General features: G+C 39.6%; 1 protein-coding gene across 4 annotated transcripts in view; it reads left to right on the top strand.

Moving 5' to 3' along the window:
* C1QTNF7 (C1q and TNF related 7) overlaps positions 1–16,886 on the top strand; it is a 95,097-nt gene that overhangs the window by 62,593 nt on the left and 15,618 nt on the right. Inside the window, exon 1 of one of the 4 annotated variants that reach the window (XM_081049555.1) lies at positions 14,160–14,621. The exons of the other annotated variants lie outside the window; for them this stretch is intronic. Coding sequence (XP_080905681.1) covers positions 14,591–14,621 — 31 coding nt within the window. The 5' untranslated portion in view covers positions 14,160–14,590. Of the gene's footprint in view, positions 1–14,159; positions 14,622–16,886 lie in introns of those variants that run through there. 4 annotated transcript variants of the gene reach the window in all.

Genomic DNA, 16,886 nt, shown 5'->3' with positions numbered 1-16,886 from the left:
AATCTTAGTGATGGGCACCTGTGTGTTGGATGAATGAATAAGTCTTATAAAAATAATGCAGGATCATTAAGAATTTTGGAAAATAAAGGAGAGAGCAACACACATTGATCTATGACCATTAAAAAATGCATTGTATTTCTCTCTAAACTTTTTTTTTTAATGTAGAGTGTTTTTCTTTCTTTTTATTTTTCTCCTTATAAAATCCTAGGCACACATTTGTGTGTTGGGACATTTTCCACTAATCATTTTAACATAAGTATTGCCCCATGTCACCTCCTAGTTCTGAAAATTGATTGAAGATAAAGAACGTTCTAACATGGCTCGTGGGGGTGCAAAAAAATTTTAGGCCCTTAGACACATTATAACTTCAACTGGTGTGATCCAAAGAGAATTCCGGCTGCATGCCAACTATTATAAATCAGGCTCCAGTTCCCCGACTCTACTAGAAAATTCCTTCATTTTCCTTCTTTCCCTTTTAGAATCTGTGGCCTAAACGGAGATGCCTCCATCTCTTCTCAGTAAGCAACAACAGGCATCTCAATTTATCCTTAAAACCCTCCTGCAGAAGTCTTCTGGCAAAATATGGTCTCAGGCATTCTGGTTCTAGTGCTGGTCTGTTGTGAGGTTTTTTTGTTTTTTGTTGTTTTTTTTTTTTGTCAAAATAAATGTTTTCATGAACTCACAAAATGTGTTAGTCATAATCATCAGTTGATTAAAAGACAAACTAGGTTTGGGGAAAAAATTCAAATGCCTTCCATCCTCCAAATTTGTTCCCCATCCACAGAGAATGGGGGGCCAATGCCTTGAAACCAAACATATTTTTATGAAACCAAACATCATAAACATGAGTGAGCCCACACTTACATCACTCAGGCCACTAAGATTAATAGACACGCTGAAAGCATTTGCTTCACACTTGCTCAACTGAACAAATACATCTTTTCACAAAACAAATCCAAAATCTTGGCCATTGCCAGATGTCTGAAATCCAAGACTGTTTGCTTTCAAATTCCTCAATGGGAAAGTGGGGAAGAAGAGAATTTGGGACTCTAACCAAATGTTTAAATCTGGCACCAGGAAGAGAAGGAGCTAAAATTATACATTAAAGAACCAAAAAAAAAAAAAAAAAAAGAGGAGGAGGAGGAAGAGAAAATACACCAAGATAAATATTCACAAATCTTTTGTATTATTAATGTTTTATCTCTGTGAGAAAAAGGACATTCTTTTCATTTACACAGGATATTGTATGGGTAGAGTGAGTTTGTTCTGTTTTTATGCAGCTTTATGAACTTTTTGAAACCAAAAGGAATGTGCTTATTGACGCTTGCAGAAAATTGGAATACACAATAGAAACGAAAGTAGGAAATAAAAATGACCCATTACATGGCAATATAGCCACATTAACATTTTGATATTGAGGCTTCTCATCTTTTTGATACACACATTATTTTGTAAGCCAAAATGAATGTTCCAATACTACAGACACTATTTGGCAGCCCACTTTTTTTCCTAATGTACACAATTGCCTTTGTCATTAAATGTTCTTACAGAACATAGATTTTAATGGTTGAAAAAGAGTCCTTTTATTGACGTGCCATTGAATTAACCAATCTATAACTGTAGAACAAATAACTTATAATGGCCCAAAAAAAGGTATATTATGCCGTGATCATCACCATGGTACGTATAACTTTGCCTACATTTTTTTTCTTTAAATTAAATCCCAAGAGTGGAAGCGTTAAGACAAAGCGTTGCACAATTTTCAGACTGTTCATATATACTTGTCAATATAAATTTTGCATCCTTGAAAGATTAAACCATTTTATATTTGCACAACCTATAAACACGCCTGCCCTCTAGCTGGTTTGAATTCTGTGCATCGTTACCCCACTACTAAGCCATTAAAACACTAATTTCATTCTGCTACCATTCATTTATTCACTGGACAAGTGCGTCTCCAGCACGTTTTGTGTGCCAGCGTCTATTCTCAGGCTGCAGGCTCTGACCACAGGCACTGGCACCAGGCACACAAGGTTGGAATCCTAGCTCTGTGTTGGTCCCTGAGTGACATTCGGCAGGTTCCTCACCTGAGACTCCATTTTCTCAGCTATGGAACACCCACCCCAGAGGTGATTCTGAAAGTTATCCATGTTGACATGTGCACAGTAGTGGGGCTGAGAGAGGGTCCAGAAGGCGTTGGTGCCTGAGCTCCACTTTCCTGTAGGCCTGGGCAACTACTCAGTCAACGTACCAGCTCTTTCCATGACAGTTTTCCATCGGAGGGAACAGAGACTAATCATGGAGAGCTGATTTCTGCAGTTTGTTAGGTCTCACATGGACATGGCATTCATTACAAGATAGGAATGGTGGCCATAACACAACGCATCTGGTCTCATGACTTTGAAATCCCTCCTTTTAAAGTCAGAGGCTTGAGTGGAGAAAAAAAAGAGGCTGAAATCTGACCAATGCGGGCTTCACACTCAGCTGTTGTGTTCTGTTCTGTCTTAGCTCCATTTCTCTATATGAAAAAGCTTCCAGCAATAACTTACGTAATGGTAGGTTTGTTTGCTGTTTGTTTGTTTGTTTGTTTTTCGCTTCAGATCTTTTATAAAGAAATAAAAAATTATACATTTAGCTAAAGCTCCATTTTGATCTGTTCCTTGCTCCTCAATTAACCACTAGTCTGAAGCTAGTGCATTTCATTTCCATGCATTATTTTTTATTGAAGTGAAACTTACATGACATAAAATTCACCATCTTAAAGTAAACAATTCAATGGCACTTAGTACATTAACAAAGTTGAATAGCCACCACCTCCATCAATTTCCAAAACATTTTCTTCACCCTAAAAGAAAATCCCTGACCCACTAAGCAGTCACTCCCATGCCTCATTCCTACCTCCAAGCTTTGACAACCACCGATCTGCTTCCTGTCTCTATGAATTCACCTGTTCTGGAGATTTCATAGAACTGGACTCACAATATGTAGGCTTCTGTGTCCAGCTTCCTTCACGTAGAATATTATTTTTGAGGTTCATCCATGTTGTGTCAATACCCTGTTCCTTTTCGTGGCTGTCTAATATTCCACTGTATGTCTATACTGCCTGATTCTGTTCAGTTGAGTTCCATGCACACTGACTTGCTGCCTTCTGCATCGTGCCTCAATTTTTAATTCAGTGATGATCTGATCAAAGACCCCACTCGCCTAATGTGCAAGCCTGGTGAGAGGTGTAGGCAGGTTGTAGCTGGGTGTTCTCACACACGGTCTTTGTCACCAACAGGCCTGGATTCGAGTTACAGCTCTAACATTTCGCAGTTACATGAGTGTGCTAAAGGCAACTGGCCTTCTATGTCTTTGTTTCCTTGTCTATAATGGGATGAAAGAGTAACCACCTCATATGGGGTTGCTGAGCGTAGAACACAAACCAATGCACATAAAACTTTGTGCAGTGACTGGCACACAGTAAGTGACCAATTCAACAAAATTTAAAACCATTTTTCAAGCTCCTACCAGAGGCAGACAGTGTTCTAGTGGCAGAGGTACAGCAGTGAGCCAAACGATAACCAATGGACAGCTCACAGTCGGAGAGGAAGCAGACAAGATAAAGTGGAGATTGTCCCCCACGTGATAACAGGGTGAGGTACCAGAGGGACAGAAAGGAGGCGCTTCAGAGCTAGCTGGTGTTGACCAGTGCAGAAGCGGCATCCCATCAGGACTTAAGCAAAAATGTTCAAGATGTCTCCATTTCTCTTTTTGTCCCCTGCCACGACCGTAACCAGTCATGATCGTGTCTCGCCTGCTTGGCGGCATCAACCTCCCATCGGGTCACCCGTCTCCTGTCCCCAGCCCTCTGTAACCCATTCTCCACACAGCAGCTGGAGTACTACTTTAAGCACGACAAAGAGGACCGTTACCTTTGTTTGGGGGCTCCCATTGCTCTTAAGATAAAATATAAACTCTTCAAAGCCCTGCAATGATTTGACCTCACCTATTTCTCTGACTTCTTCTATTGTAGGTCCCCTTGTGCTATAAACACCAACCCACTGTTCTTTCATTTTCTAGAATTCCCAAAGCCCTCTCCTGCCCCAGCACCTTCACACATGCTGTTTTCCCTTCCTGGAGAGCGTCTCTTCTGTCTTTACCTGGCTAAGTCATCCTCAGGAATCCTTTAAATGTCCCTTCCCTGGAGGGGCCTTCCTTGATCCCTCAGATTAACCTACGTCCCCCTTTTTAGTCTCTTCTGTTTATTTGCCGCACTTGCCGTCTTTCATGTGTATAAAATTACTTACTAAAAAGACATCGTAGAATATAGTGGTTAAGAGTTGAAAACTGTGTGGTCTCAGGCAAGGTACTCTTTGTGCTTCAGTTTTTCCATGTATAAAATGAGAATAATAATAGTGACAGTCCCGACTACTGTCTAACTCCATGACCCACTGCAAACTCAGAAGTCTCGTCCAGGCTGCTCAACAGTGTCAACCAATGCCTGGGCACAGAGTCGAAGACGAATGGGTTTTTGAATGACTGTGGGGTCAAACCAGGTGAAGAAAGAGAAAGATCATGCAGGTTGAAAGAGAGCAGCAACACGCAAAGTCACAGAGCTACTAGAAAACAAAGTGTGTATAAAAACTACAATGGTCTTGTCTAACTGAGGACCTCGGCTGATGGTCAGCAGCTGGTCCAGTGGGAGGCTGGCTAAATCTGTGTGGAATGAATAAACTTTCTGGAGTTAGCAGAGCCAGCTTTCAACTGAACCTGGAAAAGAAGTAGGTTCTAGATAGCCCAAGGGGCAAAGGAAAGCCGGAGGATAGCTAATGATCAGGGCAAAGGTCGCCCATAGGTCTGGGTCAGTGCAGAGCCTTGAGGGGAGAGCCAGGAGGGCTACACCTTGGGTGCAGAAGAGATGGAAATGGGTTCTACCGCCTCCCTAGTCACGTGACTTTGCTCTTTGAGCAAGGGCTTCTCAAAATCTTTCTAAGAGTGCCCACAGTTCAAAGACCCCATAGAAGCAGAGCCCTGGGGACTGAGAGCCTCTGGTGCCCTGGAGCTCCAGCCACTCCAAGGGCCGCATTCTCTATCCCAACACAAAGCTGTCTCTGGTATCCTGTCCGAGCTATCTACCCAGGCACACAACTGTTCCAGGGAGAAAATGAGATCCTTTCAACTCAGGCAGTGTATCTCATCACCTGTATTCAATCTGCCAGGTAGCTTGGGCACCTACTATGCCCAGCACGGTACTAGTTCTGTGGAATTACTAATGAGTAACTCTTAACCCCTGGCTGAGGGTATGTGGGAAATTTGGAGGTACCTGACCCAGAGATGGTACAATTGTCAAAACCACTGTGGAACAAGCTTTGATGTTCTCTCCACAACCCACACCTCTGTGGTCAGGCATCAGCTTTGCTGACTTCTAAAGTCACTTCCAAATTGGGCATCTGTGGCTCTGCCTGTGTTCCAGGGACTAATGGTACCTGACTGGTGAGGAGCAGACATTCTCCCGAATTTTGTTTTTATTCAGGGATGGGGCAGTGTAAATGCAGCCTTTTGGAAAGCAGTTTGGCAGCACGTACCAAGAGAGACATAAAACATCCAAATCTCTTGACCCAGTAATTCCATTTCTGGGAATTTATCTGAAGCACATAATCCTTAATAGGGATAAAGGCTTATGCACAAAAATTTTCAATGTAATCTCATTTATAATAGGAAAACTGAAACCAGCTTAATTGCCCAGTAATGGGGGGGAGGAGATTAAATAAATTATTGTACAACTACTTGATGGATATTGTTTGGCCATTAATGATTCCAAAACTAACAGGGGAAAAATGATGATGATATAATATTAAGTTAAAGAAAAAGCAAGCAGATGATCCAACAACAATCCTACTTCAGTATATATCCAAAGGAAATGAAAATGGGATATTCAAAAGCTATCTGCACCCTCATGTTTATTGCAGCATTATTTTTTTTCAATTGCAGTTGACATACAATATTATATTAGTTTCAGTTATACATAGTTATACATAACATAGTGATTAGATATTTAAATAACTTATGAAGTAATCACCCTGATAAATCTAGTACCCATCTGACACCATACATAGGTATTACCTTATTATTAACTATATTCCCTATGCTATACTTTGCATCTCATGACTATTTCGTAACTGCCCACTTATATTTGTTAAGCCCTTCACCAATTGCAGCATTATGTACAATAACCAAGATATGGAAACAACCTAAGTGCCCATCAACAGTTGAATGGACAAAGAAGGTGTGGATAATGGAATAGTATACAGCCATGAGACAGAAGGACATCTTGCCATTTGTGACGGCATGAAATTACCTTGAGGACATTATGCTAAGTGACATAAGTCAGAGAAAGACAAACCCTGGATGATCTCACTTATATGTGGAATCTAAAAAAGCCAAACAAATAAAAACAGAGAGTAGAATGGTGGTTACCAGGGTCAGGGGGTAGGGGAAAAGGAGAGATGTTTAAGGATACGAACTTGCAACTAGTAGAGAAGTAAGTCGAGGAAATCTAATGCACAGTCCACTGAAGATGGACATCAGCGCTATTATAAACATCAAGCTTGCCAAGAGACTGGATCTTAATTAGTCCCACTACGAAAAGAAATGATAATTATGTGACATGAGAGAGGTGTTATCACTGCAATGCAATATATTATAACACATAAATGTAGCAAATCAACAGGGTATACCCCTTAAATTATACAGTTATATGTCAAATATATTTCAATTTTAAAAAAAAAGAAAGAAAAAGCAAGCAGCAACAGTACATGGGAAATATTACAAATCTTTGAACAAAATATCTATGTACATACATACACACAGAAAATAATAACAGAAAAAATAATAACAAAAAAATAATAACAGAAAAATAATAACAGAAAAATAATAACAGAAAAAATAATAACAGAAAAAAATAAAATAAACTGGTAACGGTGGTTATCTGAGAGAACTAAAAAAAATGTTTTAGTTTTACTTTTCTATCTTTTTATCCTCTACAAATTTTCTTTAATGGTCACATATTTAAGCTAAAGTATGAATAATTCTATGTGACACTTATGCATATATTCCGCATATAGAGCATAGAAAATAAATTTCGAGGTAAACAAGAACAGATATATTTTGATGAAAAAAAATGCAAATTATAAATAGAAAAAAATATTAGAAAGAAATCACACACTAGAATGAACACACACAGAGCCAAATAAAAACCAAACAAAATCTGTTACTCATTTCTATTAGAATCCTTGTTAGTGGCTGGGTGTTTTTCTTACCTCTCCTTGCTCAAGGGTGCCATCTACCTTAGCCCTTCATTCTCACCTTCCTCCAGTCCTTCTCAACGTGTCAGTCTACGAGAACTTTTTAGAACGTACCCATGCTCTTGTCACTCCCACACTTCCCCTTCACTTGCTTCTTACTGCCTTTCAGATAAAGTCCAAGATTCACAACAGACTTTCACCTTCGCTATAGTCAGCTTCTGCCTCAGCCTTCTTCCTCATCTCTTACTATTCCTCCCACATTCTTCCACTCCAGCCTCTTCACCAGCTTTCTCTCACTTTCTCCAAGCTATCCTGATCTGTCTTAATGCCAGGCTTTTACTCAAGCCATTATCTCTGCCCCTGGAAAGCCTATTCTACCCCACTCTCACACCTGTTTTCCAAGATAGTACTTCAAGTCTTAAAAAATTGCTCAGAAGTTATTTCCTCAAGGAGAGATTCTCTACCCATATAGATAAGATTATTCTGAGAACACAGATCAAGAACCCAGTAAGAGCGTCACCAAAGACATGCATTTCCCAGCCCCAGCAAGAAAGAACTCTAAACTCTATTTAAAAAATAAAGAAATGAATGATGTCTCTGACTCTGACTTACAGTTGCTTCTCCCTCCACCAACAGAAACCACACTTCTTCAATGGCCATATGCAAAGAAAAACAAATTCCACTTCTTACCTCACCCCATATACAAAAATTGAAAAGAGTCATAGACTTTACTGTAATGCCTAAAGCTATAAAACTTCTAGGAGAAAATATCTGTGACCTTGGGTTTGGCAAAGATTTATTAGATAAAACACAAAAATACTAACTATAAAAAGAAAAAAGTTGATAAATTAAACTTAAAATTAAATACTTCTCTTCAAAAGACCATTAATAAAAAAAAATAGTCAACTCATAGACTGGAGAAAATATTTGTAAAATATACATATCATATGTATGTAGAATATATAAAGAATTCTTACAACCAACAACAAGCAAGTAAACGACCCCAAATGAGAAGATTTGCTCTAATTCTTCCCCAGAGAAGATATATGGACGGCAAATAAGCACATGAAGAGAGGCTGAACATCATTAGGAAAAAGGAAATTGAAACCACAATGTAATACCAACACACACCAATTAAAATGGCTAAAATTTGAAAGCAAAACCAATAATACAATGTGCCAGCAAGAATATGGAGCATACATTGCTGCTGAAAATACAAAATGGCACAGCCTCTTTGGAAAACAGTTTGGCAGTTTCCTATGAAGTTAAACGCACTCTTAACACATTACCTAGCAGTCCCTTTCCTAGGTATTTACCTACAAGAACTAGAAACATATGTCTACACAAAGACCTGTGCACGAATATTTATTGCAACTTTAATTCAGAATAGCCAATCATGAGAAACCAACTTAATACCCACAGCTGGTACATGTATAAACGAATTAGAGTGCACCCACAAAATGGAAGACACATGAATTATTCTCAAAAGAATTATGCTCAGTGGAAGAAGACAGACTCTAAACTCACATACTGTACAATTCCATCCATATGACATTCTGGAATAGGCAAAATTATTGGGACAGAAATGAGATGAGTGGTTGACAGTGGCAGGGGTGGGAGCACGTTCTGACTACCAAGGGCAGCAGGAAACATTTTGGAGGGAATGGAAAAGGCCTAGGTCTCTAGTCTGTGATGGTTGCACGACTGTATACATTGGTCAAAATTCATCAAATTGTACTCATACAAAGATGAATATTACTCTATATAAATTATAGCTTTAACAAAATAAGAATGGTTCTTAGGTGTGATGGTAAAGGGTCTTCCTAATCCAGGTTCTGTGAAATTGGGCAGATTTTATCCCCAGTCAACCGAGCTGAATACATCTAGTTTTCTTCCTAAATGTCTCAAATTCATCCATCCCACCTTCCCTGGGGTGAAATAAACAGAATTGGTGTGTTTCTCCTGCAGACCAAAGGAGCAGAGACAAAGCACTCTCCTCTAATGCTATTCCTTGTCTATTCAACGCTAAACTTCCAAATTGCACATTTTCAGTTTTCCATTCTCCTTGCTATTGAATGTCATGAAGAGAGACTCGTAAGCCAAACTTGGAAATAATCTTTGGATTCCAGGCAACCCTAACGTGACAACATGGACACTTGTAAAGAGGAGTGTTTTGGACTCTAGCTCTGCTCTTCCCAGTGATGTCAATCTGTCCCCTCACTTATCAGGGAGAAGTCTGGGCTCATGGTAAAGAACAGACAAGAAACGCATATAAAGCACTGAGGACAGTGTCTTGACATAATAAACTCTTGATAAATGGTAATTTTATTTTATTTTAATCTCTCAAAGATACGGCATTTCAGAAATAACTTAAAGTGTCCATCAAGGGATGTATGGATAAAGAAAACATAAGATTATATAATATATATACATGTATACTGTATATATGAATATTACTCAGCCATAAAAAGAATAAAATGTTGCCATTTGTGACAACATGGATGGCTCTTGAGGACATTATGCTAAGTGAAATGTCAAAGGCAAGTACCAGGTGATCTCACTTATATGAGGAATCTTTAAAAAAATATGTCAAAAACGGAACTCATAGATACAGAGATCAGACTGGTGGGTACCAGAGGCAGGGTTGGGGAGTGGGATGAAATGGGCGAAGGGAGTCAAAAGGAACAAACTTACAGTTAGAAAATAACTAAGTACTTGGGATGCAACGTACAGCACAGTGATGACAGCTAACAATGCTGTATTGTATTTTTGAAAGTTGCTATGAGAGTAAATCTTAAAAGTCTTCATCACAAGAAAACAACAATTGGTAACCATCTGTGGTGCTGGACATAAATTAAATATTGTGGTGATCATTTCGCAGTACATACTGTATATTGACACGATAGGTTGTACACCTGCAACTAATAAGTTATATATGAATTCTATCTCAATTTTTTTAAAAAAAGAACACGCACACACACACACACACACACACACACCCCAAAGATATGGCATCTCTGATACGCCAGACATTTCTCAGGAAAGTGTCACTGTTAGCTTTCCCATTCCAAAACTCTATCTAGGGTTACCTAACATTTTAAAGACAGCTCGGGTTCTTTAGTGTTTCCTAAAGAATCTTAGGACAGTCTGACAGGTTTTGTTAGTAAAAGCCAAAGACTGGAACACCTCGCACCAGCACCACCCGTCCTCTACGTGTGGCAAATTGCAGACCAGCTCTGCACCGTCTGCTTTCCCACCACACAGGCCTACAGACAGGCTTTAATGAACCTAAGTCCTGGAATTTCTGTACCAAATCATTAGAGAGCTCCCCCTGCCCTCTAAAAACGTCACTGAAAAACGCGGAGGCCATATAAAATTACATTTTGGAGGTTTTAGTGCCTAATGTAGCAGTTTGCGTTAAAGTGCATGTAAGACATTTTGTACTGATCTAAAGTATGCTCATTTTCAGTTCAAAGGCCTCAAGGGCCAATGAAGATGCATGGTGTCACTCTGTTATGATCCAAGATGATAAAAATTCATAGGTTTTCCCAGAATAGTTATGGAATAAATGATGTGATGTGTGGAATTTGCTTCAAAACATACAGAATGCAGGGGTGGGGGAAAAGAGAAGACAAGTGAATCGGGGTATCCATGGAACAATAGTCCCCTTGAGTACCTGTTAAGCTAGGTGGTGGGTGCATCAGAACTTGTTTCATCTCTAATATGTTTGAAATTTTCCATAATTTTTAAATTTTTTTCTTATGATTAAAATATGAGAAGTGATGTCTGGGGCATAAAGGCAAACGTCAAGTATTATGATGTGGGATAACACTACATTGTTCATTTTCACTTGTCCACAGTAATAGATATTTATTTCTCTAAAAAATACTGCAGGGTCTTCTCCATGAATCAGGTCTTGGTGAGAGGCTCTGCTCTGCAGACGAGGGAATCTTGGAAATGATACAGGGATCCCGAGATCAAATATGGTGTTGTATATAAAAGTCAACTTTAGGCAAGTCACTTCTCACTGAATGTGTTTTCTCATCTGTAAAGTGGGGCAATCAGGCTGATGATCCCTGAGGCTTCTTTATCCTTACTGACATGAAATTCCCCCCGGAAGGTGAGCTCAGTGGCAAGTGTTTCTGTCTTCCTCTTTAAATTCCTTAACTTCAGAGCCTGGGGTAGCGCCTGGAACATGGTAGGGACCAATGACATTTGTTCATTCAATGAATGGGTGAATTGCCTTTTTTTAAATATGCTAACTTCTTTTCGCACAAGGATTCTCATCTTCCCCTACAACGAAAGCAGATTCCGTTCAGAAACCAAACTGAGTCTTCATAGCTTGATGAACTACGTTGAAAAGCCAAGAAACTGTCAATAGACATAATTTCTACTTATTGTAACTGCTCTGGGCTTCAGGGAGAGTTGACAGCCTGGTCCATAAAAGCCTGCTCACGGCCCTTTGGGGGCTCCTGCCACCCTCTGGATCCAGAACAGAACCCCCCAGGGCCAGCACATTCTCCCTCCAGGCACATGCTCTCTTTTACTCCTTTCAATGGCCTTTCAAAATCACCCTTTTCTACCTCAGGGCCTTTGCACATGGCATTCCGTCAGCCTGCAGGTGTTTTCCCACCCCTCTTCCTGGTTACTGCCTACTGCTGTTTCTTATTTCAGGGCAGATGTCATTTCTGTAGGCAAGTCATGACTAGCTCGTCCTGCTAAATGCTCTCACAACATCTTTACTTTTCCTTCAGAACACTCTCCACAGTGTACTGAATTTATCAAATGGTCTTATCCGTCCTGAAGATGATGTAAATAAGAAACAATATAATTTTTCTCCTATCATGTTTTCTAGTCAAATTCTGTTGGATCTTTCTTCCCTGTCCTTTCATACGTACCATCTCCTTATCTCTCTGGTCACTTTCAGGTACGTGAACAATCTCATTAATCAATTGTGACTCATTTTCAGATGTTAAAAAAGATAAAACTAAATCAAAACTTTATGACAGTTGCAAGGCTTTCAGTTTCATAGCTCAGTTTATACCCCACCAGAGAACAACACTGTTTGTTTCTTGCGGGCACCTCTAATACTATCAGAGAACTCTTGGGGTCTTGGGCACTTGGCTAAGGGGTGGGTGTCATTCCCCTCTTCTGTCCCTCATAGGGAAACAGGGGAGAGATACTCAGCACTCCATCACAGCTAATAGCCTTCTACCTTGATGGGTCTCTTAACCATTAATCTTTATGAACTTCTAGTCTCTCTTAATGTGGATTGACAGTGGATGGTGGTCAGTGTTAGATGCAGCTGATTTTTGGCAAGTCTTAAATGAATGGGCACTGATTGCCCACTATTCTCTGCTTTGGGTCCTCAACTTAAACTCCAAGATGGTGGGAAGTCTCAGTTAACTTCCTGTTAAACAGAGTTTTGTGAGGATTTGATGAAAGTCATCTTCTCCACTAGACTTTTCCTCTCCAAGGGCTCCGTGTTTTGCTCTCCATTGAATATGAAGACCAAGCATTCAGAATCTGGCATATAGCAGCAGCTCAGTAAGTATGCAATCAGGCAATGAATAAAAGAACAGGATGAAAGAGGGAGAAAACGATTTGTGTCACTGAAACTCCCTGGTGTAGACGGTTTACCATAAGAGGTATGACTTGAGCCAGAGTAGGTAAGGCAAAGACCCCCATCCGAATTCCCCATAGAGCTTTTGGAAACTATAAACGCTTAGACCTGGCCCACTCGGGTGCTGATTCAATAGATCTAGCTGAGAATCAGTGAGCTAAAGTGCATGAGAAAGTGCAAACAATGTGCCAGGAGGGCAAAGCGAAGGCAAGGCGGTACATGGTTGGGAGTAACAGGGAGACTTTCTGGCAAAAGCAATGCATAAGGACAAGTGTAAACAGGTGAAGAAAAGGGCACGAAACGGCCATGGCGAGCAGGGACTTGCAAGCCAGAGGAGGTGACATAATTACCAGGGAACGACGAGGGGAGAATGAGAGTGGTGGTGTTTAGGGTACAAACTTGTAAGGAGTGGTAAATAAGCCATAGATATCTAATGCACACTATAATGAATATAGACAATATTATTGTACTATAAGTAATATAGCTATAATGGCAATCATATTATAATATATAAATGTATCAAAGTGACACACCATACATCTTAAATTTGTACAATGTCAAATACAAATTTATTTAATAAAAATATCCTACTCTAATTTAGCAAAAAACTGTGCCTCACTTCTGTGTTCAAGGCATTGTTTTTACCACCCTCTGATGGCACTCAGATCTTGGCCAGCCAACAAATTCAAAAGATCATTCTCTCTAGATGGGTGGGTGGATAGCTAAGGCAAAATGAAGCTTAGCAGAATGGGTGGCCCACCAATCCTCTTGGCAAATTTGTGGTCAGCATCCACTTCCTGCATTTTGGAAATGTGTCTTCCAATTAGCATCTCAATTGCTTGGGAAGAATAGTGGGGAAAACAAGAAAAAAAATATTTCACTCACTTAATTTCCACAAATGACATCATGAATTGTATATGGCTGTTGCTAAGGAGATATAAGAAGTAGGTATCAAAAGGAAACAAAGAAATTGATTGCATTGAAGATGAGTTGTCCTAGGCTTTGGAGAACTATTCTGCCTTTTGAGTTATTATGATCAGTTCTCTATAGCAACAAAGACATATTAGTCTTCTAAGAATACCCAATCATTTGTCCATTCAGCAGAGAACAAAGAAAACATCAGTATAGTACTCATAACCTTCTTTCATTTTGCAGTACATAGAGTGAGAGGCCCTTTTCCTGCCATATTGATCAGAACAGGGACACCCCTCCTTGTTTTTCCATGAGACACCACCCATTGTCCAGAACCTGAAGACTCTACCATGAAAATTCTCAAGTAAGGAATGACTGTTTTCTCTTAATAACTCATTTCCAGTCAGTGAGTAATTTTTCTCCTGAAACATCCACTCAGTGAAAAATAAAGAGGAGAAAAAAAATAAGTAAACAATCTGGAAAAGAGGTCACAACACACAGAGATGGAGGAGCCTCTAAACTTAACAGTCGACAAAGGCAGGCGCTTAGGGTTTATCCCAAACAAAATCGTAATTTTAACGTCCCCTGATTGCATCTCACCCGATGAATGACTTCCAGGGCCTCTGGCTCTTGGGACTAAAGGAGAAAATTATTTTTAGTACAAGTATTTGGAAACCCCTGAGAACTTGGATTTGTTTTTCTGTCTGGTACCAAAGCAAGTTTCACGCTGAGCTCTCATGAAAGATCCTCGGTCTCTTGTGGATTTAGAATGCTGGAGCAACCCACCATCTCAGAGCAAGGTATGGTGTTTACTCTTTTTGTAGAATTTTTGGCAAATGTAGACACAATGCCCATATCATTATGGTAGTTTTGGAGGGCATTAAATAGACAGCTGTATAAGACGAATCCATGAAAATGAAGACCTGGGTTGAAATCTCTGGTCTGACACTAGACTGTGTCCATAAACAAGTTACCTGACTTCTGTGGACACTGGCTCCCTGTCCTATCTAGTACACTAAAAGGTCTTTGGGAAAATGATATGGACTTGACATTGCTCTGTTGACTACAAAATGTTCGATAAATGACAATATTTATTGCTGTTGTGACATCATACATTTTACATAAAGCAGCCAAAGCTTTATAAATCATGAACTGTTGATAAAAATAAATATTGATGAATGAATATTTTTCTTCCTTCAACCTTCATTGAGTCTCGACTGTAGACTCATTTATCCTAAATATTGGTGATACAGAGTTTATATTTTAGTGAAGAAGAAGTAAATAACTAGTCCTAACACAGTGTAGTGTGTGGATTTGTAGGTTGAGTAGCGACAGGAGAAGGGAATTCATGGCCAATGGGAGGAGCAGTTCTGAGAAGGGAATTTGGAGCCCCAAAGGCAGAGCTGAGGTACCGCAAAGCAGAAGGACCTGGGGTGTGAACACCAAGGTCTGTCCCCATTCTGTCTCGCTCACAGTGCCACACCTAGTGCAGCTAGAGAGGGAAAAGCCTGCTATTGTGAAATCTCTTCCTCCGCAGGCCAAGGATATGTCTCACTTTGGCCGCCCCTGGTTACCTATCCTCTTCCTAATGATTTCCAGGCAAAAACACATTTTCAACTTGAATTAATAATCAAGTCCAGCCCTTTGTCATGAAGTAATGTTAGTTTCCCTCAAATGATATAGAGGAAAACTCAAAAGTTTGGAGACCAAAAAAAAAGTTCAGTTCAAATCCTTCTTGAGCCACTTTTATGGCTGTGAGGACGTGAGCCCTCAGTCTCAATTTTCATATTTAAAATCAAAGTGGTGCAGAGAGTAGTTGTCATTAAAACACCGAGCACAGTAGTAAGAATACTACTGTGCTTCCTCCATCTCAATATTTTCTATTTTGTATTTTTTTTACTGTGGTTAAATACACATAAAATTTACCATTTTTAAGTGTACAGTTCAGTGGGATTAAGTACACTCACATTGTTGTATGACCATCACACCATCATCCATCTTCAGAACTGTTTTATCTTCCCTAACTGAAACACTGACTCCTCTTTCCCTCCTTCCCCTAGCTCCTGGCAATTATTATTCCATCTCTATAATTTTGACTGTTTTCATTACATGAGGTCTGCCAATTAAGTTTGCGAACTTGTTTACAACAATCCTTTTTTTGATATCAGAGGGATTATTCATTATGCATTTGTACCATCTGGACAAACAGTTAACCAAGTTTACTATTTGGAAGTGCTGAAAAGGCAGTGTGAAAAAGTTAGATGACCTGAACTTTTTGCCAACAATTCATGGCTCTTGCATCACGACAATGCACCAGCTCACACAGCACTGTCTGTGAGGGAGTTTTTAGCCAGTAAACAAATCACTGCATTGGAACACCCTCCCTACTCACCTGACCTGGCCCCCAATGACTTCTTTCTTTACCCGAAGATAAAGGAAATATTGAAAGGAAGACATTTTGATGACATTCAGGACATTAACGGTGATATGATGACAGCTCTGATGGCCATTCCAGAAAAAGAGTTCCAAAATTGCTTAGAAGGGTGGACTAGGCACTGGCATCGGTGCATAGCTTCCCAAGGGGAGTGCTTCAAAGGTGACCATAGTGATATTCAGCAATGAGGGATGGAGCACTTTTTCTAGGATGAGTTCATGAACTTAATTGTCCGACCTTTATCATGTAGATAGAATCATACAATATTTGTCTTAGCACAAAGTCTTCAAGATTCCTCCATGTCAAAATTTTCTTCCTTTTAATGGTTGAAAAATATTCCATTGTATGCATGTGCCACATTTTGTTTATTCATCTGTCGATGGACACTTTGGGTTGCTTCCACCTTTTGGCTACTGTGAAAAATGCTGCTATGAACACGGGTGTACAAATATCTTTTTGAGCCCCTGTTTTCACTTCTTTGGGGTATATATCCACAAGTGGAATTGCTGGATGACATGGTAATTCTGTATTAAATTTTTGGAGGAATCACGAGATTGTCTTGCCTAGCAGCTATACTATTTTACATTCCTACCAACTACAGTTTTTATTTTTTTCAGCTTTACTGAGATAT

The sequence above is a fragment of the Rhinolophus hipposideros genome, assembly GCF_964194185.1.
Source record: "Rhinolophus hipposideros genome assembly, chromosome: 1".
In the NCBI taxonomy this organism is placed as follows: domain Eukaryota; kingdom Metazoa; phylum Chordata; class Mammalia; order Chiroptera; family Rhinolophidae; genus Rhinolophus; species Rhinolophus hipposideros.
Note: the sequence above shows the minus strand (reverse complement) of the source record. Positions and strands in the feature narration are given on the sequence as shown.